The sequence below is a fragment of the Amorphotheca resinae genome, assembly GCF_003019875.1.
Source record: "Amorphotheca resinae ATCC 22711 unplaced genomic scaffold M430scaffold_5, whole genome shotgun sequence".
Taxonomy (NCBI): Eukaryota; Fungi; Ascomycota; class Leotiomycetes; order Helotiales; family Amorphothecaceae; genus Amorphotheca; species Amorphotheca resinae.
The window spans coordinates 186,034-209,536 of record NW_020194475.1 but is presented as its reverse complement, the minus strand read 5'-3'; the positions used below and the strand labels follow the sequence as shown (position 1 = coordinate 209,536).

At 37.1% G+C, this 23,503-nt stretch overlaps 5 protein-coding genes across 5 annotated transcripts; 2 read left to right on the top strand and 3 right to left on the bottom strand.

Moving 5' to 3' along the window:
- Nucleotides 1–93: 93 nt before the first annotated feature.
- M430DRAFT_41359 (hypothetical protein) lies at nucleotides 94–1,737 on the bottom strand. The gene is made up of 2 exons (XM_024867471.1): nucleotides 1,332–1,737; nucleotides 94–1,281 (listed from the first exon to the last, which is right to left on the bottom strand). Exons 1-2 carry the CDS (start codon nucleotides 1,656–1,658, stop codon nucleotides 358–360), a joined length of 1,251 nt encoding a protein of 416 aa, XP_024721263.1. The 5' UTR covers nucleotides 1,659–1,737; the 3' UTR covers nucleotides 94–357.
- Nucleotides 1,738–1,863: 126 nt separating this feature from the next.
- On the top strand, nucleotides 1,864–3,129 carry M430DRAFT_119312 (hypothetical protein). Its single transcript, XM_024861739.1, has 2 exons — nucleotides 1,864–1,877; nucleotides 1,946–3,129. The coding sequence occupies exon 2, from the start codon at nucleotides 1,947–1,949 to the stop codon at nucleotides 2,937–2,939; it is 993 nt and encodes a 330-aa protein (XP_024721262.1). The 5' UTR covers nucleotides 1,864–1,877; nucleotide 1,946; the 3' UTR covers nucleotides 2,940–3,129.
- On the bottom strand, nucleotides 3,046–4,521 carry M430DRAFT_100960 (hypothetical protein; the record flags this gene model as incomplete). The annotated part of the gene is made up of 1 exon (XM_024860670.1): nucleotides 3,046–4,521. The coding sequence occupies one exon, from the start codon at nucleotides 4,519–4,521 to the stop codon at nucleotides 3,046–3,048; it is 1,476 nt and encodes a 491-aa protein (XP_024721261.1).
- Nucleotides 4,522–5,186: 665 nt separating this feature from the next.
- M430DRAFT_18174 (hypothetical protein) lies at nucleotides 5,187–6,596 on the bottom strand (the record flags this gene model as incomplete). Its single annotated transcript, XM_024863806.1, has 2 exons — nucleotides 5,187–5,510; nucleotides 5,562–6,596. The coding sequence occupies 2 exons, from the start codon at nucleotides 6,594–6,596 to the stop codon at nucleotides 5,187–5,189; spliced, it is 1,359 nt and encodes a 452-aa protein (XP_024721260.1).
- Nucleotides 6,597–6,735: 139 nt separating this feature from the next.
- On the top strand, nucleotides 6,736–7,600 carry M430DRAFT_57903 (hypothetical protein). Its single transcript, XM_024868700.1, has 2 exons — nucleotides 6,736–6,953; nucleotides 7,010–7,600. The coding sequence occupies exons 1-2, from the start codon at nucleotides 6,890–6,892 to the stop codon at nucleotides 7,378–7,380; spliced, it is 435 nt and encodes a 144-aa protein (XP_024721259.1). The 5' UTR covers nucleotides 6,736–6,889; the 3' UTR covers nucleotides 7,381–7,600.
- The last annotated feature ends 15,903 nt before the right edge of the window (nucleotides 7,601–23,503 follow it).

Sequence of the window (23,503 nt, the reverse complement as noted above, 5' to 3'; positions counted from 1 at the left end):
AAGGCCAGAAGCGCCGCGGTGCGAGGTGCGGCGTGCGATCGAATTATGACAGGATACAGTAAAACCATCCCGGAGTATGTAATCCCGAATATTCCCCCCTCAAATATCTTGCCTCAGAAACAGATAATAATCGAAGAGACATATCTCCCATGCTTTACTGTAAGAGAAGAGAAAGATACTATATGCTTCCTGACCTTCTTCGCCGTTCTAGCCGCACAGTTACGCCGTGATGTGTATGACTGAGCACTTTGAGCCTGTCTTTCACCCTGGGCTTGACTCTCGCCTTAACTCTGGCCTTGACCCTTGAACCGACGCTTCTATACCAATCCCTTCTATTGTGAATAGCTTCTACACAGCCTAGCTACTGAAGCTATTGGTGGCTTCTACAAACTGCCTCCATTGCCTCCAAGCCGCGCCACTCTCCACTGCCCATCGCGCACGTCTGACTCCTTCCTTCCATCTTCCTCCCCCAGGTCCCCTTTCTGTGATGACCTTCCCATCGTCTCCATCGCCCATATTACTAGTATCAGCTTCACAGATACCGGAAACGACGAACAGGGCCGCCGTGTTCATGAGGACGAAATGCAAGATGGGGTCGTCCCTGGGGAGCTGGTTTTGGAGAAGCTTCATCAAGATGGCTGCATTCTCGTGTGGCTCCTTGCCCGGTGACACATCCGCCAACGCATGCGCGGGGAGTCCGAAATCTTCAGCGCTGATGGTGAAGTTCTCGACCTCAATATCGTCGGGTGAGGCGGCTTTGCCGTTCGTCCGGTCAACCAAGTTCCAGCAGTGAGTCCGGCCAGCGCAACTGATCTCATCGAGATCTTCCTCACCGCAGACTACCATGGCTTTCCTGGCACCGCTCATCTTCAATGCCTCAGCAAACACAGGCCCGATATCTTTTCGAGCCACTCCTAGAAGGCGCGCCTCTATACTTCCCTCCACGGGATTTGCAAGGGGGCCTAAGAGATTGAAAATTGTCCTCCATCCAAGCTCTTTGCGAATAGGAGCAACGTATTTCATGCCTGGATGAAAGACAGGGGCAAATAGAAAGGCATAATTGCTCTTCTCGTATATCTTGGCGATGGTCTCAGGGGTAACCGCCATAAGATCTGGCGCAGTCGGTAAAGTAGAAGTGAGCAGATCGGCTGAGCCTGATTTTGAGGTGGAAGCTCGGTTTCCATGCTTGCTCAGGAGGAGGAGAGATGAGGCCAGAATAGATGATGTAGTAGAGATGTTAAATGTGTGGTGTGAATCACCTCCTGTGCCCACGATATCGCACTAAAGAAAATCAGTGAACGGCTTGCCAGAGCAACTGGAGTACTACTGACAAGACCTCCCTCATAATGACCCTCTGGTCTTCCACGTGCTTTAACAACTTTCTCCAAGTTCTCCTTGTCTATGCGAGAAGCAGCATTTCTCATGGCCTCTGCACATTTTGCAATCACATCTGCTCTCCGATCCCACCCAGTGAAATGCAGACAAGTGAGCAAGGCTCCGGTTTGAACAGGGGATAATTGATTTGTAAATATGTGTGATATTGCTACGGCAATCTCATCTGCCGTGACGTTGGCCTCAGCAGGGGATGGCCATAAACGCTTGAGTAGCGGAGTAATTGAGATGGTCTGGGGAGCACTTGGCTCAACTTGAGAGGCCATACTTCCTCAATTCAGGAGCCCAATTGGTACTTGAAATCTTGACCAAAGAAATGCAAAATCTCTCTAGCCTTAGGTAGTGACTCAAAAGAGATACTGGTGGTGGTGATACCTGAAAAAAGGATAAGGCTTGAACAGAAGCACGCTAATCCTCTTTGGAACTTTTCAACTCGTCCTGAGCTCAGAGCCCATATTCAGATTGGTTCAACAACAATATCACAGGTAAGCAAAACCAATTGATACAAGAGTATATATCATTCGGTTTACCCTCTGCTAATTCCTGCTCTCAGGATGCCTCCAAGAATACAGCCGCCTTCAAAGGCAATAGCGTCGATCCTACGATGTCGAAGACCACTCCGGAATCAACGCCAGTATGCCACCGCAGCAGCGATTACACCCGCTGCCTCTCATGAGCAGATGACCGGAGGCTCACCAGCTATCTCTCGATTCCCTGCCACGCAACCGCCATCTTACAAACCCCCCGAGTTCCGCAAATCACAACTTCTCAGACAGTATGCATCGGTCCTGCGCTCCACGCCGCTCATGCTCATCTTCCAACACAACAACCTCAAGTCCACGGAGTGGATTGGCATAAGGCGCGAGCTCTCCCTCGCTCTGAAGAAGGTCGACCAGGCCAGGGTCGCGGCCGGATTCCCGCCCGAGAACCTCGCCGACGCCATCAAGCTCCAGACCATCCAGACCGGCATCTTCTCCTCCGCTCTCCGCATCGTCGAGTATTACAAGCCGGAAAAACAGCCCCAAGCTGATCCAAACGGTGATGGCTTGACGCACGTCCTTTCGAAAGCAGCGCACGAGGCCGTCTCCGCTACCAAGAAGGTTCATCCCCTGGCCCCTCTCTTGTCCGGACCGCTTGTGCTCCTCACATTCCCGACGGTCTCGCCGCAGCATCTGAAAGCCGCGCTGTCGATCCTGGCCCCCAGCGCGCCGCAGTTTCCCCCGCCCACGCGGAGAGCCAGTCCCGGGTGGCACGACCCGGGGGTCCAGGCTGGCATCCAGAAGCTGTTGCTGCTGGGAGCTCGTGTGGAGGGGAATGTGTTCGATGTCGAGGGTACGAAGTGGGTTGGGAGTATTGAGGGCGGGTTGGAAGGCTTACGGGGACAATTGGTCGCTATGTTACAGAGCATTGGGGCTGGCGTTACGAATACCCTGGAGAGCGCTGGGAAGAACTTATATTTCACTGTGGAGAGCAGACGGACGATGTTAGAGGATGAAGCAAAGGGAGGTTCAAGTGAAGGCTCGAAGAAAGAAAGCAAGGCCGAATGATCATGTTTCAGCGGCCGTGTATTCTATGTGTAAAATCCAAATTCCAGAATTGTATATCATACAAAGCATAATCATCTTATCGTTGCTCTCGTTGCATCGATACTCGTCAAGTGCTGATCTTCTTCTCCTTGAACTCCAGCATAGCATTCATACCCACAATACACCTTACCAAGTCCCAATCGCCATTAAGCCCAACCCAATCACAAACCACGATGCCAGTGCCTCCATCTCCTTTGCCTTTCCCCTCTTCCCCTCCATCCTTGGCCCCTATCTTCGCAGATTCATGATGCACCCGACACAAATGGTCAACAATCTTCGGGTTTACCTTCGAGGCGATCTTCTCCGGCCAGCAATTGGTTCTCCAGAAGTTGGACGCGCTCAGAAAGTTGATAAAGAAGGGCTGCTTCGAAGCTTCCACAGTCGCAGCATTCATATCTCCCGGAAGCACGCAGACCGCCTGCGCCGCCCGCTCCAGCTGCGCCGTCGAGAAGGCGATCTTCTTCTCGATATTCTCACTCTCAGCCACCTCGTAGAAATCCTGGACGCGGATCTCCCCGCTAGAACAGATCCCATCTGCACAGTTATCTGGCCAGCTCTCGGCGTCTATGCACCATCCGGTGCCATTGTTCTCTCCCTTTAACGAATCATCGAGGGCGAACCGCCGCATCAGAACGATCTTGTCGCGGGCTTCGCCCAGCACGGGGATGCGGTTCTCAGTAAACCAGCGCGTGGAGTCGGTGGCGTAGTGGTCGTGGAGGATCTTGCTGAGTTGCTGATCTGTGGCTCTCCCTACGCCTTCACGCTTCAGGGACATGATGACTGTCTCGCTGGGGTTCGCATCCAGGAACGCCAGCACGGTGTTGACGAGATCGCGGAAGTATTTGTGTCCTGTGAGTGCGATTGGGAATGCGCTGTGGACAAGAATGAGCCCATCCTTCTCCGGGTCCTCGGGGTTTTCAGGCTGCACTCTGATATCCAGGAACCGCACCCCGTTGTTGAGTTGCTCCTTGATGCTGACGGCTTGGCAGCGGACTGAGGGAAGGGCAGTATGGTGAGTTGGTGAGTTGTGCGTGCCGGGTATACTGAGAGCGGATAGGGGAGTTTCGTTCCTGAATCTGCTCATCCATGATTCGAGCTTTGCAGAGGAGTAGATGGCTAGGTAGGAGGACGCTGGCAGATATACAGCTGTAAATTCGAAGCGCGGGTCGGGCGAGAGAGGCACGAGAACTGCTGAGTGTTTGGATGGAGTCGGCGTATCGACTCTGTATCTTTGCCCTTCCGTCTCAAAGGTCAATCGCAGGATCTCGTTCGGATTTGGCTGTATATCTGTGGTCTTCGTCTCGAATGCGCCAATCGGGATTGAGACCTCTTGATGACTGAAGCTCTCGGACTTTAAAGCTAGTTGAGGTGAAGATAGAGTTGTCAAATTGCCCATAAGACCACTGAATGATCTAGTGAGGCTTGTGATATTGAACCCTCCCGGAGCCTTCTCAACTGACCGAGGAGCTTCGAAGCGGTCTAAGAGCTTCAACTCAATTGAGTTGACTGTGAAATTGCGAATCGTCAAGGGTGGGAGGGCCATTGTATCACTAGAGGACGAAGAGGACAGACCATTGACCTTTGGCCGCCGGAGCTTTGGTGTTGAGCATGTTGTCGAGGAGATCTTAGGGATCTTATAGTACGGTAAATAGTCCATAGTCTTTGACAGACCTGTAGCTCAGCTTCTTGGCTGTGGGATCGCGGGCTGGAGGGGAAATCCGTAAGCACCTAATATTTCTGTTAAACAATTACGCATAAATAGATATTAACAAGTGAAATCAATCTGGATACTTGGAGAATTAACGTTTCAAGGCCCAATTCTTCATGTTCTACAAGAGTTTCCTGTTCATCAGGTTCTCTTTTTCCTTTCACCTGAGCGGGTTGTCTTCCTTGTCCGCGCCGCCATCAGCATGAAGCTTTATGTGCATCATCAGAACCCCGGAGCTAGGAATTAGTCCTGCATAGCCAAGGAAGAATGAGGGAAATCTTGAGAAAGGCATCAGCCACAGCCAGGTACCTTTACGAAACCGAAGCCAACTTCAAATCTTCACCTGCATGACATCAGAGGCGCTTATAACTGATCGACTTGTAATTACATTCGACATTCTCAAGTTGATCCCTATCTTTGTTTTGGTTATACCCATACAACCAACCCCATTCCTACATTCCTGCAATGTTGATAAGTACAGTAGTATACAAGTTCCGTCTCTAACGGTTACGGCCAAACAATGGCATCCCCCTTACTGCAAGCTCCTCCCGGCCAAAAACTGGAAGTCCCCGTTCCTTCAGTTCTTTCTCAATTACCTTCCATCTGCCAACACTTCGCTCCTTGTCAACAGGTGTCCTTCTTTTGCCATAAATCTTGACGTTGGGAAAACGATTCAAGCCCTGTTCCTGCACAAGAGCTTGGGCGAGCTTTCGTGGTTTGGGAGGGGCAATGAGATGTCGAAGGAGAGCTTGTGCAGTGTTTGCTGATTTGATAACGGGGTCTGGAATTCTGATACCAGTCAATTGCATGGTGCGCTTGAGAACCTGTATATACCATCAGCTTGCTGTTAACGAATTCCGCGCTATGGCACTCACAGCGAATTTGACTTCGGGATTTTCCAAGGAGACTCCAAGCCAAGCAGGATCCCAGGTAGCAATTACTTCTGCGTAGGTCTTAGCTTGAAAAAACGGTGACAATGGATCATCTCCAGTTTTATCCGCATCAACATCTTTCTCGGATGCTGTAGACTTTTCCTTCTCCGCGGTCTCACTGTTGCTAGGCTTTTGGGAACCACGAGGTAAGGGATCTACCCTTGATCTATCGGCGGCAACGTCTGCCTCCGATTCTGTAGGGGCTTTCTTCACAGATGTCTCGTCCTCGACCTCGGGTTCCATATCAGGATTTAGGGGATCCACTGTTGATCTATCGGCCGCGACATCTGCCTCCGATTCCGTAGGAGCTTTCTTCACGGCGGTCTCGTCAACAGGGTCCAATGACTGAAGAATATCGTCAATCGAAGCCTGGGAAGAAAATTGCAACGTAGCGCCATTGCCTGAAGGTACAATCTGGACGTAATCGGTGGGATCCCACTCAGATATGTTCTTTGAAACTCCGGAGAGGGGCTTTTGGGCCTGCTGGAGTGCGAACACTTCAACCATGGCTCGATGCAATGCAGCAACGACTACCTCACTATCCGTAGTTCTCTTCCGAGGCAGAAACCCAGTAAATTGATGGTCGGGGTCCCAATTCTCACTCCACCAGTGTCCGTAGCCTCCAACTCTCAGCAATCCATCCCAAGTAGAGGCCGGCTCATAGTCATCTGGCAGTGCGGGTTCTGCAGCAGATTCCGCGCTCTCCTTCTTCTCCACAGCAGCTCGTTTCTTAGTTTGATCGAAGACACTGGCATCACCATATGGATCTTCCAATCCCGGAGGTTGATCTGTCCCCCATATTTTCTGTCGAATCCTCTCTGTGAATGGAAGTTTCTTGTCCGCGGATCGAGAAGCAGAAGTCGAAAAAGAGGAGGCTTGATGGTTGCACGCCGAACAGAGGTACGGGGATGATCGGCTCGCAATTGTCCTCGGTCGCAGAAGGTCGACCGACCTCTCTATTCTTGTTATACGACGCATTGTGTTGGTTGCGGGAGAGGTGGCAGAGGAGGTCCGCTTCTACAGTAATAAACTTTTCGAGATGAAAGGTCGGCTACTGTATATTCCCCGGTCTCCACGACTAGCGAGCGGCGACTATGAACGTTTGGCAACGACATCACAAACCCACATCGTCCGTAATAGGATCCTCTGATACAACGCGCTCCAACGATATGTAATCTCATAAGATGTAATCGAACCACAAGTCAAAATACTATTGTTATCAACAGCGCCTCCCCAGCCAACCAATCACCGCGCCCTCGCGGGACATTATCATGGCACGCCTGGGCATGCTTCTTGTTGCGCTTTGCGCCCTCATCATATCAGTACTTGCTGATTGTAAGTGGTTTTGGATATATTATATCGACGGGCGGATAGTGCTAACAAAATTCTAGCACCTCCGTCGTTCTGCAAATGTACATGCTTCTCCAACAGCACCATCATCCCGCTTTCCTCGCACTCCTCAGCGGATAAATCGTCGCCTCATCTGAGCCTACGTGCGCCTGCTGCAACATGTGCGAACTGCAATCGCGCTTTTTGCGTCTCCCAGAGACTCCCTATATGTAAAGACGCCGAGGAGAAGGATATATTCACGACATGCTTCCAGAGGGATAGCAGGAAGGACCAGATCGTTGTGGTGACGTTCATCATGGTGACTGCAGGGTTGCTTGGATGGGCCGCTGTAAGGAAGATACTAGAAATAAGGAAAGAGGGAAACGGTCGAAGAGGAGGTGCCCAGCAGAGCTATATTGCTGTTGGACAATAAGAGGTTGCCAGCAGGCTATGTGGACTGGACTTTTACCATTGTGAAACTATGAGATATGCAGCAATAGGCGTTTGGTCACGGCTGGTGAGGAATAAAGCCCTGTTGAATCTCTGAGCAGCATTGGCACATTCGAGCTGGGATTTAATGACCCATGTTTTTATGTTTTTACGTTTATCAAAACATTCAGTAATCGAATTCGGATTCGGACTTCTATGAACCCACCTAGCAGTCGACATATGGACTGATTCATGAGTTGAGAAGCTATTTCCTTGGGGTGAGTTCTAGCCACCGCTGTCAGTAGCATGCCTACACCACGTATAAACAATCTGTATCGCAGAAGATAGCCTTAAGAGTGCACACTTGAATGGCTCTCTCATTAGACACATAGCCAAGTCAAAAACAATGATGGGTCCAGCGACAGGGCGAACAAGGTCAATGCGTTCGAAACTTACACCAATATATACTTTTGCGGCACTTGGAAAATCCCCCCTTTTCTCCCCTAGAATACTTGTCTTTTTGCTCAGTACCTTTTCTTGCCATAGCCCCCCTTGCCTCTAGTGAAGGATTTGGCGCCAAGGGGATTTGACTCCGAGCTTTAGCAGGATAATACACAAAGGTAGGTTCAAAGAAAAAACGGTCCGAGCTATGTTTTACATACTGTTACACGGGATAATCGATCTATCGCGGGAACCATTGAATTGAATTGACTAAGTAAAGTGATCATATAGAGTGCCTGTATAGCAATAGTAAACAACTAACTTTTTTGCGGGTTGCTAACCCTAATTAGGTTAGACTAGGGCCTCCGGAGTATCCTAGTCCCGTAACTACTAACCCTACGTGATAAGGCTAGTGGTTTCTTATAACACACCCCTAAATCTACGCCTATAACGTCTTATCTATCTATCTAGCCTAAACTCTATACTGCCTGCCGTTCTACTAAGTAAGATGCCGAAAGAGGAAATAGAAATAGTAGACTAGTAAGATTCTGCTACTACTATTACTAAAAAGGGAAATAGAAATAGTAGACTAGTAAGTTTTCTACTATCTTATTACTATAAAAGGAAATAAAAATAGTAAACTAGTAAGTTTTCTCTTGTTTTAATACTAAAAAAGGGAAATAGAAACAAGGAATCGTCCTAATTAGGTAATTAGGTGTCAGGTATATTTAGGCTGCGCAATAGGTCCCTATAGGTTAGGTTTCTATAGGTAGGACCTAACCCATAGGGATCCAACCTATAGGGTAGGTTTAGACTAGTAGGTAGGCCCTAACCCATGACCTAACCCATAGGTTACCAAGACCCTAACACGTGATTTAAGCCTTAATAATATCACGTAGTAGTATAATGATTATAGTTTATACTAATCTTTATACTAATTACTTTATAGGGCGTTATTTAATAGATCACATTTAGGAATTCACGGAAAATATACGACAGAATCGTACCTCGTAACTTATGATCTTATTACTGTTCTATTTTAAATTTGGCCCTATAGCCTTTTACCTCCTAGTATAGTATACCCGAGAATTCTATTACGTATAGACTACACGAGCTTTATATCCTTTTACTAAATTGTGACTCGTTTAGTATAGATAGCGGCAAGATTTGTTACTATATGTTGTTTAATTAGTATAAAGATTAGTATAATAGATCAAATACTTACAGGAAAACTTAGTAGTTAACATAGCCTCTATAGATTCTTGTAAGGCTTTTATTACGCTTCTCTAGACTCGGAATTTAGGGCGTAGCTAAAGTATGATCTCCTTTACTAGCCTTACAAAGGGGGCCTATAGTATTAACAGTTCGGTAGTCTTTTAGTACTTTCTTATTTCTCTTAGTACTATAGCTATTAAATTTGTTAGTAGAGTTTTTATACTAATCTTTATACTAATTAACTTACTACCTAGTTTAAATCTTCGTCTTCTAGCCTAAGGGTTTAGACCGTTTAGCTAGTTAGGCTAGTTAGGTTAGTTAGGCTGTCTAGAGAGCCTTTTACTAGATTAGGGGCGGCGTACTACAGCTCTTTTTAGTAGTATAGTTAGAGTAGCTTTTAGCTTTAGGCTTTACGCTGTTTTACAATCGCGATCGACGAATAGTAGATAAGAAGACTAACAAAGTTAGTATAGTAAGAGGTGTAGGGGGTAAGAGGGTAAGAAGGGGCCTGTATACCGAATTAAGGTTAGCTTAATAAAAGAAAGGTAGGTAAGTAGTAAAGAGTTGTCTATTTATATATTATAAAAATAAAGGCTCGGTAAATTTTCGGTAAAATCAATTTACTTTATGACTAACTGCCCTACTTATAGCGCTACAACAATAGCACTATATAATATAATAAGAATAAGGATAGTAAGACGCGTTAAACGCGTCTATCTATTGTTTATTTTAATTATTATACTAATATTTCTACTAATCGCGTAAAAGAGTATTATAAAACATTATATAGAAAATTTTAAAGTATTATTTAAACTTATTACTAATTTACTTTTAAACCCCCCCCTCCCCTTTCTTTTTTTACCTTTATTTTACACCTATACTATTTAATAGTCTAAATATAGAACAAAGAGTCTAAAGAACTAAGAGTCTATTAAATTAGCCTAAATATTAAACAAAGAGTCTAAAAGTAAAGTTATAGCCTAAATATTAAACAAAGAGTTTAAAAGTAAATTAATTTTACTAAACATTTTTTACTTCTACTACTCTACCTCTTCTACTACTACCCTACCTCTACAACAACAATAATAACAACAACAACAACAGGTATAGTTTACGTGTCGATCTATACTAATCATTATACTAATCATTAACACAGTTAATTAATAATAACAACGACCTGATCCGCGGCTTACCTTTTAAAGAATTCTTTTAATTAATCTATAGCTCTCTTCTTTTAAAGAATTCTTCTAATTAATCCGTAGCTCTCTCCTTTTAAAGAATTCTTTTAATTAATCCGTAGCTTACCTTTTAAAGAATTCTTTTAATTAATCTGTAGCTTTCCTCCTTTCTAAGAATTCTTTTAATTAATCCGTAGCTTTCCTCCTTTTAAAGAATTCCTTTAATTAATCCGTAGCTTTCCTCCTTTTAAAGAATTCCTTTAACACAGATACAAGAAGGCACATAGTAAGTATAAGTTTACGTATCGATCTATACTAATCATTATACTAATTAATGACATAGTTAAATTTTAACAACTATAATAGTAATAATAGATAACAGTAACGGCAGAAACTTAAAGCGTAAGGCTATAGAAGAGCTCTTAACAAACCTAAACACAATTAAGGTATAAAAGCGCTAAGACACAGACAACAAAGTCGTTAAAAAGATTAATAAAGTAAAAGCTACCGACTAGGGGGCCGTAACATACGCTAAGAAGAAAGTAAAAGAGACATCTAAATTTATTAGTACATCTAATGTATAGAAACAACAGATACTTAACGATATAAGAGACCGAGTTCTACTATAAAGGTATGTTTAACTTCTATATACTAAGGTATTTTATACTAATCTTTATACTAATCGATATTAGATCGCGAACAGGAAAGGACTAGAAGACCTTAGCTTAAGAGCTAGGCTATAGCGAGATTAGCAGACAATTTGCTATTAAAGATAATAGAAATCCTACCTAAGAAGATATCGACTTTAAAGAAGAAAATACTATATAATATAAAGAGATGTAGTAAGAGGATAAAAAATTAAATAACAAAAGCGTTAACGAAATTAGCGACAATATTAATAAAAGGGGAGTCGAGGTACAGTAGAGCTACGTCTAGGTATACTAGTTCTATATTAGATTAGTATAAAGATTAGTATAACGCTAACTACGCCTAGGGCAATATAGCCCGAGAGTTCCGCCTCTAGTAGCGGAAATAGCGCTAGAGTAAGAGAAGCTTTTATTATAAGGTAATAAAGCTTAAGAGAGAAGGAATAGAACAGCTAAAGAAGGATAGGCCGTATTATCTAATAGTAGACAGGTACGTGTCCTAGTAATTATTATACTAATCTTTATACTAATCTACTATAAATAATAGAGACTTACGAGACTTCTTACTACCCGAGCGATTTTTTACATTAAGGGAGAAAGCTATATAAAGGAACATAGCTACGTAGTACAAAGAGGATAATAGATAAGTAGATTTGCTAAGGCCTATAGATTAGTAGCCAGAAGATCTAGAGATTAACGATATAGGGTTTACGTTTTCTAACTAGCGCTCTAGGCATTACTAGGCGTACAGACTAATCTACGCTAATAAAGAGCCCTCTAACAGGACGTACGATCGCGTCTTCCTGTCTAGTACAGACCTCTTTATAATAGAGGATTCGATTAAGACTAGGGAGATACTAAAGGCGTTTTTTCGCGTTTAATTTTCTATAAAAAAGAAATACAGAATAATCGTTCTTTTCTTTACGTACGACTTATATTTAGTTATAATACTCCTATCTATAACGGCATAGCCTATAATTTATGTAGTAGAAATTAAGATGTCTAAAATCAAGGATTATTAGAGGCGTACTACATATAGTAGAGATTACGATTCCTAAAATAAATAAACAGAAGGACGGCTAAGTTACTAACAGTATATAGTAGTAGAATTAAAGCCTTTAAAGGATCTTTAAGAATTCGTTGTTACTATAAGGACGTACTTAGTATAACTTAATGTATTACATTATATATTTATACTAATCTTTATACTAATCCCCTTAATTCCTCCTTTTTTAAACACAACTTACCTTTTTTTTTAAACACAACTTACTCTTCTAAACATTTGTATTATTAAAAACTACCCCTTATAATTACAACATTATACAATGTCTTTATTATCTACTACTATGTTTATTCCTGATTCCTTCTTAGCTACGAACCTATTTAGTAATAACACTATTACTAACAGACCTTCGCTAAATACTGTTAGCTAAAGAAATCAATGTTTCTAGTAGACTAAAGACTAACATTACTAATTCCTTACCTAGTAGCTACAGACAGATTAGGTAGCTACAACAGTAGGTTTAAATAATACTAACGTAGTAAAACAGCTAGGTTAGGACACAACTAAAAGATTAGTATACTAGTAATAATTCTACTAGGCTACGAATCGGCATACTAGTAAACCGGTAGTTATATACTAGAAGTGTTCTATAATACTTGCCTATCCTAATTCAAGAGTACCTGTAACTAGTACTACTACCCTTACGAAATACCTAACGTCTAAACAATGTGTTAACGTATCTACAAGTCGAAGTCAAGGCTTATAAAGACAACTCTCCCTTTATAAGGCTGTTTTATTATCTATAACTATAAGTACAACCGGTTAGTATAAAGATTAGTATAAACTAACTAGTATATATAGTCTACTGCCCTTATAACTAAGGCTTTTTAAGACTAGGTCCTTAAAACGATCGTTTCTTTACAACTCCCTTTCTAGGCTATAGAAAATACCGATCTCTAATAGCTATTAAAGCTGTTAAATCCTCGTTTTTAATTACTATTAGCAACAACTATATAGACCCGCCTAACATAGCGCGTTGCCTAAGTTAAAGAGAACATGCTTACAAACCTAGTGCCGGGCAGTAAGGTAGCCTTGTCTCTTAATTGTTAGTCGAGTCTTATACGCCTTTCGTTTATAGGCGTTATAGTATATTACATCAATAAAGACTAGGTACTTTAGGAGGAGTTAATTAGGTTTAAAAACCTACGTAATGTTTATTTAGGATAGGCCCTAGCGACAGTTGTTAATGATTTACTAACAAATCTTAACCTAACTAGTCAAGTAATATCGATTATAACTAACAATACTAGTAATAACTATACGATAGTAGATAAAATCAATTCGTATCTTAAAGACGTACTAAAGAACAGTCGTTTTCTTAATAAGTAAATCTAACATATTCCTTGTCTATTGTATGTTCTTTAGCTTACTATAAAAGCGCTCTTAGGCATAATTTAACTACAACTAACGAATAAAACATTTATTTAGGATTAGAGGAATAAGTAAGAGATAGACAAGCTTAAAAGGATACGACAAGCAGGTAACTAGGGCATACTATATATACTAGTAAAGGTATAGATTAGTTATAATTTTTATACTAATCTTTATACTAATTAGATATAGATTTAGAAGCTCGTAGTACTAGTTAACTTAAGTAGGTAAAGACAGGAACATTTCGAACAGATTTAAAACAGGCTAGCTCGTAATAATCTAACACGTCCTCTTTAATTAATTATAGACGTAGCTACTCGATAAGACTCTACTGTTTTAATGTTAATTTAGGTAATAAGACTTTAGAACACTATTAACAAATTTTATAAAGATTATACAGTAGTACACCTGTTTTAGATCTTAAGCGTCGAGTAGGATCAAATCAGATATTTGATTAATCTTCTTTACTTATTTAATTTTTTTACGACTACTATTAGTAAGACAAAGAGCATTACCTTACTATATACTCTATAGATCTATAACGAGTTGTTTAAACGCCTAACTAAATCCTACCGTTAACTAAAGGCAAAAGTTAATCAAAAACTATAGGTTCGTATTCTTATCTAAGGTATTAACGCTACTAAGGCTAAACTCGACTAATACTATAACAAGATATATACAGATCTTAGTAGTATTTATACGATAAGTATAATCTTAAACCTAAGGTTAAAATTAGAGACTTTTAATCCTAACTATTATTAGCTTGATTTTAAAGTAAAGGATTAGCGATTAGAGTTTAAGGAGTAGTTTTATAAACTATACTAAAAGAACTATTGTAATCGCGTAGGAAATTCTAATTGTCTTTAAACACTTTAAGAAGTAAACATAAATGTTATAGTATTAGCATTAGATCAAGATTAATCGTTAAGTATAGATATAGTAGATAACAAGGTAAATACATAGCTTAGGATAAGTAAGTTATTTTATACTAATCTTTATACTAATCGCTAACTTAAAACTAGAACCTAATAACCGTACACCCCTCTTAGTTTAGTAGTAGCTTAAGACTTGTCTCCCCGGCCTTATAGTAATAGCTAGAGACTTACTCTATATTCCTCTTATAAGCGTTAGTGTTAAGCGCCTCTTTAATTTTTTACGCGATATGTGTAGCTATTATTATAGCTAACTTAAACCTCCGGCTATCTGTACCCTTATGTTAGTTTTTTTCTCTTAACTTTAGAAAGAGTAAGGTAACAAGCTTAGAAAGATACTTTCTAACACTATTAATGTTAATAGTATAACTAAAGAAGAGATAAAAGCTAAGCTAAAGGAGCAGGAAACATCTGTTAACTTATGTCTAAAGGAAGTCGATACGTAAGTAGTAGATCACTATATTAGTAATAAGGAGAGAGAACTAAACCGGCCGGGCTATTAAGCGCGAACACTATAGACACAGAGACGCCTTAATGCTATTACACATAAGAGGCTCTTACAGGCTCGTTCTGTAGCTTAAGATAATACCTAAGTACTCTCTATGTCTACACGTAAAATACGTAGTATACAAATAGTAGAGTGTAAGAAGAGGAATACCGCATAGGATCTGTTAATCTACGATCTACTAGAAGACCTTAAGGATAAGGACATTCTTAAGCCGGTAGTTAATAGAGATCGTAATAGTATAGAGTCGGTTTTACTAACTCTACCTCTAGGATCTAAGCTAGAGACTCTTAGAGGTATTAATACACTAAGGAAACAGGTATAGGAATTACAGGATAGAAGATCTATTTTAGATCACGTAACAAAGCAGGCAAGGACTTAAGGATAGTAGAGCCTAAGTACTAAAATAAATATATATAAAACTATTTTAATTTATTTATTTTATAATCGTTTAAACTTAGGATAACTATACTAATCTTTATACTAATCTTTATACTAATCTTTATACTAATCTTTATACTAATCTTTATACTAATCTTTATACTAATCTTTATACTAATCTTTATACTAATCTTTATACTAATCTTTATACTAATCTTTATACTAATCTTTATACTAATCAATGATTATGACCTTAGGTATTACGTAAGTATAAAGGTACCTTAGTGCCTTAGGATATACTGTACCTATAGGTTAGGTCTACCCTATAGGTTAGGTCGTGGATTTATTTAGGGACCTATAGGTTAAGTCTTATTTACTATAACCTACCCTATAGGGTAGGTACCTAACCCATTTAGTGGGGACCTATGGGTTTCTGCGCAGCCTAGGTATATTTCTATAGAGTAAAAGAGGTAAGAGTCAATAGACAGTCGTAGTATATTTAAAGGTATATCGCTACTTTAACTATAGACTAATCTCTAAACCCCCTTTCTTTCCTCTCTCTACCTTCTATTCTTATACTCCTTAATGCTTACTATTACCTTAGTCGTAGTACGTAGTTACTCTATACTTGATTTCTAAGCTATTATAGTCTTACGTGTTAGCGTACCTAATATAGTATCCTTCTTTTTTAGCTTCTGTCCTTAGAAGCTTACAAGTAGCCGTTAGATTATAAGAAGGCTAGGGTAGGCTAATACCTCCTTAGAAATAAGAATAAATATATAAGAATAAATTAGTAAGTAAATATGTAACTATATAACTATATAACTAGTAGTGTTAAGAAAAAGAGAATAGTAGTGACTTTATAGTATAGTAGAGGCACGTAGCTAACCTGTAAGATTTTTGTTATATATTATACTTTTAAATCTCTACTTAGCGTACCTCTTATATTTACTTTTAGTAAAGACATACTATAGTAAAGTACTAGTAAGTCGCTAGATAGTTATAAGACCTCTAATACGTAATACAAACTACATTACCTAGGCGCGCTAGTATTCCTTACCCTTTTACTACTTTTAGAAATCCTTTATTACCTCTTACTAAAAGGTTAATAGTATACTAACAGTAGGTAGCTATAAGGATTAAACCGTATTACTTATAATTATATTTTTTTAAGTAAATATAGAAAAACACTTCTTTTATCCCTCTTTACTTAGTCCGTCCCTTACAGTACTAAGAGGTATATAGAGACTTGTTTTTACTAGTTTATTACCTCCTTTTCTTCTTTTTTACCTTATATAAATATAACGCCGCTATACCTTCCTTCTCTTTACGACTCTTTTAACAAACTTCTAACGTACCTCTATTAAACTATTAACGACAATATAGTACTAATAAAGCGTTTAGTAGCTTATAAGTAATACTTAAACTAAATAGCTTTATAAGACCTATAAGGTACCTTACTAAAGTATAAGAATAATAACTATAAGTATTCCTTCTTAGTAAAAAGTAACGGCCTAATAGTATAGTAGCTACGTTAGTAAAGTACGTCTATTACAAAAATCTAAAAAAGGAGTACATTTTTATAAGTATAACCTTTCTTAAGGCAATACTCTTATATCGTAGCTTTATTAACGTTACTAGGTTGTTTTAACTCTCTAAGCTAAAAGAATTAAACTTTAAAAGGTAATTATAAAAAAAGATAAGGTAAGGTAGTCTATTATTTATAGTAAAGTTAAAGCTAATATAAATAGGCTATAATTTAGGCCGCCTAAACTTTAGTAAAGAAGAGCCTTTAATATTTAAAGTCTTAGACTATAATATTAGTAGAGAAGAGGCTTTATAGTAATAAAGTAGATAAAGAGGAGTACGTAAAGTAAAAGTTAGGTTATCTAGTAAAAATTACTTATTAGTTAGAGCTTTATAATAAGTTTGTTACGACTATAAACATAAAGGTAGACTATTATAATTAGCTTATAAAGAAAGCGATCTAAGTATAGTAAGACTATATTACTATCTTTAAAAAGTACGTGTCTTATTTTAAGAAAGTTATAAGTATCCTTTACCTTAATACTAAGTTACTACTAACTTAAAGGTAGTACGCGTATAAATTATAGAGATCTAAAGAAAGTAAGAAAGTAAAGGATAAAGTAGTAGTAGATACTATAAAAGATAATAATAAAGAAAATAATAGTAGAAAGGATAGTAATAAGGACAAATAATAGACGACTAAAGGTTAAAGCGTCTTTAACAAGTAAGATCGTACTTTAGATTTTTTTTTTTCTTTTTTCTTTTTTAAGATATATAATAATAAAGTTAGTAAAGCTTTAAAGGGTATTTACTAGTAAAAAGGTAGTTTAGTGTTTTTTTTAAGATACTTAGGTTTTTAAGTTTTTATATAATAAATACAGAAGTCGTACTTACGTTACTATAACTACACTAGTAACATTATGCCTTTCTAACGATTATCTTAATATGTTTGTTTGTATTTACGTAAAAGTAGGCTATTATTAAGGTTTTGTTATAGTTCTTATAAGTTTTCTAAATCGTTATACTCTTTTTATTTTATAAGATAAAGTCTGTTTCTTTATAGGCCTTTATAGTTAAGAATAGCTTTTACTTTAAATGTTTCTTTATCTAAGACTAGGATGTCTATTAGGCTTATAAGGACTTTGCCTTCTTACGCCCTATAGGGTTCTAGGCTTATAATTAGAAAGGTAAGATATAGCTATACTAATAAAGAAAGGCGTAGTCTATAAGTAAGTCTATAGTCCTTAATAACGTCTTTAATTTAGTAAGGGCTAATGTACTTATCTATAAATTTCCTAGAAGGTTAACGTTACTTTAGGTGTTTTGTTAACAAGAGTACTTAGTCTCTCTTTTTAAATAAAATCTTTTTTTAGTTTTAGTTATACTATTTCTTATACTGTTTTTAAGAGTACTAAAGAAATATAATAATTTCTTTATAGCTACTTTATAGCTACTCTACTCGTATATTAGCTACTAGCGCCTCTACTAGCTTTAACCGGTTTAGGAGTATATCCTTAAGACCTTATAGCTAGTACTTATATAGTACGTATAATAGTGTTACGTTTATTATAGAGTACTATAAGGTATTATATATAAATTTAGTAAGATCTAGCTTAGTTACCTAGTTGTCTTATACAAAGCTATAGTAAGTTTAAAAGTAATACTTAATAGCTTAGTTCTACTGTTCTGTCTACCTGTCTGTTTATAAGTAATAAGTAGTACTAAGTTACTATAATATTACTAGGTACTAGTAAAAACTACTCTAGAATTTACTTATAAAGAGAGAGCCTTAGTCTAAGATAATACTATCTAGAATTCCGAATTATTATATAACGTAGTGTATTAGAAGAGACGCTAGCCTGTTACTAGTAAGACGATTAGTTATTAGAATATATAAGGAAAATTTTATAAATTAGTCTATAATAATAAGTATTAAATTATATAGTTTACTTACTACGTTATAAGAGTAAGGTAGCTACGTAATAAAGTTAAGTAAGATCTCTTACTAAGGTTTAGAAGGAATAAAGAGTAGGGCTAACTTATTATATAGTAGATAAGTCCTTGCCTTTATTCTTTAATAAATAGCGTAAGTAAAAACGTAATAGTAGACGTCTTTATTAAGACTTAGCTAGAAGAAGGATTAAGAAAGCCTTTTCTTTGTTTTACTAACTCTCTAGTACCTTATAGTAAGTACGTTATAAAAAAGCTTTAGTAACTCTTTACGTAAGCCTAGATTATTAGGTATATATATATGTCTATAATACTATAGTAGTGTATTATCCTTAAATGTCTATAAGGACCTAGTAGTGCCTTAGCTACCTTACTACTTCTTCTACTCTTTATTAGTAATAAAGGCGTTCTTCTACTATATATTATAAAGGGCTTCTAATAGTAATAGTAGTAACGTTAACGTTACTATTACCTAGCTATTACTCTTACTAGCCTAACTCTAAGTAGAGTTCTCTACTAGTATAAGAGTGTTTAATTCGTGACTTAATACTCTAGTAATAAAAGCGTAAGGTCTCTAAGACCTACGATTACCTTAGTTTACTAGCTAGCGTAAGTCTAGCCTCTTACGCTAAAGCGATTCTACTAAGACAGTATACGTTAAGGAGGTCGCTAGACCTTTAAAAAGAATAAAAGGAATTAAAGGAATAAAAGAAATTAGAAGAATAAAAGAAATAAAAGCTTTGTTTTAAATAAGCCTTATAGTAAGACTAATAGCTTCTAAAGTAACTACGTTTACCTAGAATTTATTAAGAAAAGTTACTAAGAGAGCTTGTTACGCCTCTAATTACTTATTAGGATCTTATAAGTCAGGCTACTATAATAACCTATTAGTAGGGTTTTAGGTACCCTTCTTATATTTAATCTTAAAGTTAAAGACAAAAAGTTCTTTTAGCTATCTAGCTTACTACTATAACAACTTCGGCTTTATAAAGAGGTAATAGTAGTTTAGGTAATCTATTAAAACCGATACTAGACTTTATATATATACTAAGTACAGCCTCTATAACCTAAAAGCCTTAATAATAGCTATTAACTTAGCGTTAAGGGTATTATAGTATAGCTCTAGCCCTTTTAGCTTTCTAGAAATAAACGTAATAAGGTACTAGCGGCCTTTCTATAGCTATAAAAGGATAGTACTAATAGTATAGACAGATATATCTATTTCTATATACGTAAGTAGTTTAGGGTTATAGTAACATAAGAAAAGGGCCTTTATAAAGACTAGTCGTAGCTTATAAAAGGCTTTTAGGGCTTTAGAACTTAGTGTAATAGTACTAGCGACGTCGCCTTAAAGGAGATTCGTTAGTAGTATAGTAATCTTTAAATAATTCTTAATAAAGCGCTTATAAAACCTAGTAAACCCTAAAAAGATACAAATATCCTTTATAGTTATAAGAATAGGCTATTCTTAGATTATAGAGACATACTTAGGTTTAATACAAACTCCTTATAGGTTAATAATATATCCTAGGAAACCTACTTACTTTATATTAAACTTGTACTTTAAGAGGTTAGTATAGAGGTTATGTTATTAGAGACGTTTAAAGATATAGTAAATATACTATATATACTCTTTTTTATTTATAAAGTAGATAAAGATATTATTAAGATATACGATACAAATATTATTAACAAGATTCCTTAGTACTTTATTAATAAAGGACTAGAAGGTCGCTAGTACGTTTACTAGCCTAAAGGGTATAACATAGTACTTAAAGTAGCTATATTAGTACTAGAAAGCTGTTTTCTACTTATTACTAGCCTTAATACAAACTTAATAGTACGCTTTACGTAGGTTAAGCTTAGTATAGACGTAGGCTTATAATAGCTAATTAAGGATCTCCTTAATTAATAAAATAAGGGCTTAGTTCTTTCTAGTTATACTATTTAACGCCTAGTAGTTAATATAAAGTCGTAGCTTTCTTTCTTTCTTTAGAACAAATAGTATTAGAGTACTAGTAAGGCTCTTACTTAGACAGATCTATCTTTTTACTAGGGCGTTGTCTAAATATTTACGTAAGATACCTAGCTTAACCTCTATAAGTAGGTAGATTTAGCTATATAGTAGTACTACGTCTCTTTTAAGGTCTATTATATAAGTAGGGCTATTAATTATAGGTAACGATCTAGCCCTTTCTTTAGAGAAGACGTCTATAAATTATTAGTACTTACTAGGTAAGGTCGCTATAGCCTTACTATCTTCTTATAGTTCTTCTTATAGTTCTTTCTTACTTAAGGATTCTAGGTTAACTATAATTAGTTATACTATTGTTACGATTACAAATTAAGCTTCTTTTATTACTTTTTTAATTTCTTTCTTTATTATATATAGCTAGACCGTTAAAGACGACATAAGGTATACAAACGTCTAGGTCTTTTATAAAACGATTAGGTCTATAGCCTCTAGCTATAGAAATCTAAGTATAATATCTAAGTCCTTAATGTTAGTAATAACAAATCTACCTTAATGTCGCCTTACTATTAAGTAGTTATCTTAGGCCTTAATAAACAGATTATATAATCTAAAGCTTGTCGTTATTTTTTAGAATAGTAAGGATACTATAATATAATTATTAAGTTACTATAGTACCTCTTGTCCTAATAGTCGTAAGTAGATAAGGTTAACTTCTACTCTTAAGTCTAGTAAGGCTAGTATAGCTACCTAGCTACCCTTAATACGTATCTCTACCTAAATACTTATTAAGGGTCGTCTCTCTTCTTATTGTTTAGGCACGACATAGTAGGCTACTAGCGTAGTATTAGCGCCTAAAGTACTAGCCTTATTAAGGTACTAAGCGTAAGTATACTTAGACTATCTGTAAGTAGAGTATTTGTATAGTAGGTACGAATTTGCCTAATAACTAGGCTACTAGTATTAGTAGTAGTTACCTTATACCTTACTTACTAAAGAGGTTTTTATAACGCTAAGAGAGTCTCTTTACGTATTTAAAGTTTAGCTACTAGATACCCTTTACGTGTTTACTAGCGTAGATAAGGTCTTTAGATTATAAGAAGAGCCTCTCTTAGTATAGTATAGTATTAAAAGGGCTTTATAAGAGCCTTCTTATTACCTTATCTAAATAAGAGTTTTCTTTCTTAACGCTACTACTTTAACTACCTTAAAAGTATCTAAGACCTTACTACTTACTATATAGGCCCTTAACTTAGGCTTTAAATAATTAATAAGAAGGTAGATATAGAATATCTCTAAGAGGGTATAGCCGAGTTTAATAACTAAAGAGTTATACTATTAAAAGAAATTCCTAAAGGTCTTGTTTTAGTTTTAAGTTAATATTTAGAGTTTTAATACTACTTTAAGAAAGTAAGTACCCTTATTTACGATACTATAAAGAAGCTACGCCTTTATTTCTCTCTAAGTTATATTAAGAACTAATCTGCCTTTTTCTAAGAAAATAAAAGACTTCTAGCGCTCTTTAATATAATCCTTTAGTACTACTACTATAGTACTAACGCGTTTAGTATCTGTTAGATAACTCTCTAGATAAGTGTTAAACTTTGTTTTCTAGTTAAATAAGAAGGTCGTAATACTAGTATATATCTTGTTTTTTAGTAGAATAAAAAGGGTATTATAATAGCTCTTTCTTGTTTCTTTAATATAGGTTTACTAGAAGGGCTATTCTACTTTAAGAGGGTTATCGAATTCGTATAGGTTTATTAAGAGAGCCTCTCTCTTCTTAAGCGCTATAAGGTAGTCTTACTTTTACTTAAGGCGCTACTCTACCCTTACTTAGGCGATCCTCTTATTTAACTTAGTCTTACTTAAAGAAAGGATTTCTATTAACATTTAGAGTATTATACTAGGTTTACTACTATCTACTTATAAAGAGGTATTCTAAAGAGTTACTTAAAAAGAGGCTTACGTCTTGTTAAGGTTTATTTGTCGTGTCTACGTTATTACTTCTTACTCTAATAGTCTATAACCTTTTAGTAAAGGTAAGAGATTAGAATGTTAGGTATATTTCTATAGAGTAAAAGAGGTAAGAGTTAATAGATAGTTGTAGTATATTTAAAAGTATATCACTACTTTAACTATAGACTAATCTCTAAACCCTTTTTCTTTTCCTTCCTTACCCTTTATTCTTATACTCCTTAATGCCTACTATTACCTTAGTCGTAGTACGTAGTTACCCTGTACTTGATTTCTAAGCTATTGTAGTCCTACGTGTTAGCGTACCTGACATTAGGATAGCTACTATATATAGATTTAACAGCTTTAAGAACTTAGTGTGTTTAGGTCCTTTTAGAGCTTTAGTAAGCCTATCTACTACTATATTCTCTATACGCTTAAACTAAACCTCTATTTTGCCTAACGCGACTTACTCTTAAATATAGTAGTACTATACGTTAATATACTTAGTTCTCTAGTAGATAACTAGGTTATCTGTTAGCGCTAAGGATCCTTAGTTATTACTATATATTTAGATCGTTTTAGTGTCTTTAGAGTTAATACCTAACTTATAGAATAGCTACCTTAGTTAGGTAGCTTCTCTTATAGCGTTAAAGAGCCTATAGTACTCTGTTTTTATAGAAGAGAGTACTACTACTTATAGGCGCTTTAATCTAAAGGATATTACGCTACTATAGTAGTTAAATAGATATCTAATAGTTAATCTTTGTGTTTTTATATAACTAGTATAGTCTAAATTACTATATCTATATAATCCTTTTAACGCTCTTTTACTAGCCTTATATATAATTCCTAAGTTAGGCGTACCTTATAAGTATTATAGTACGTATTTAGTAGCGCTTATATAGTTAGTAGAAGGGTTTATAAGATAGTGTAATAGTACAGACATTAAATAGTATAGATCTAGGCGTATTTAAGTTAATAAGTAT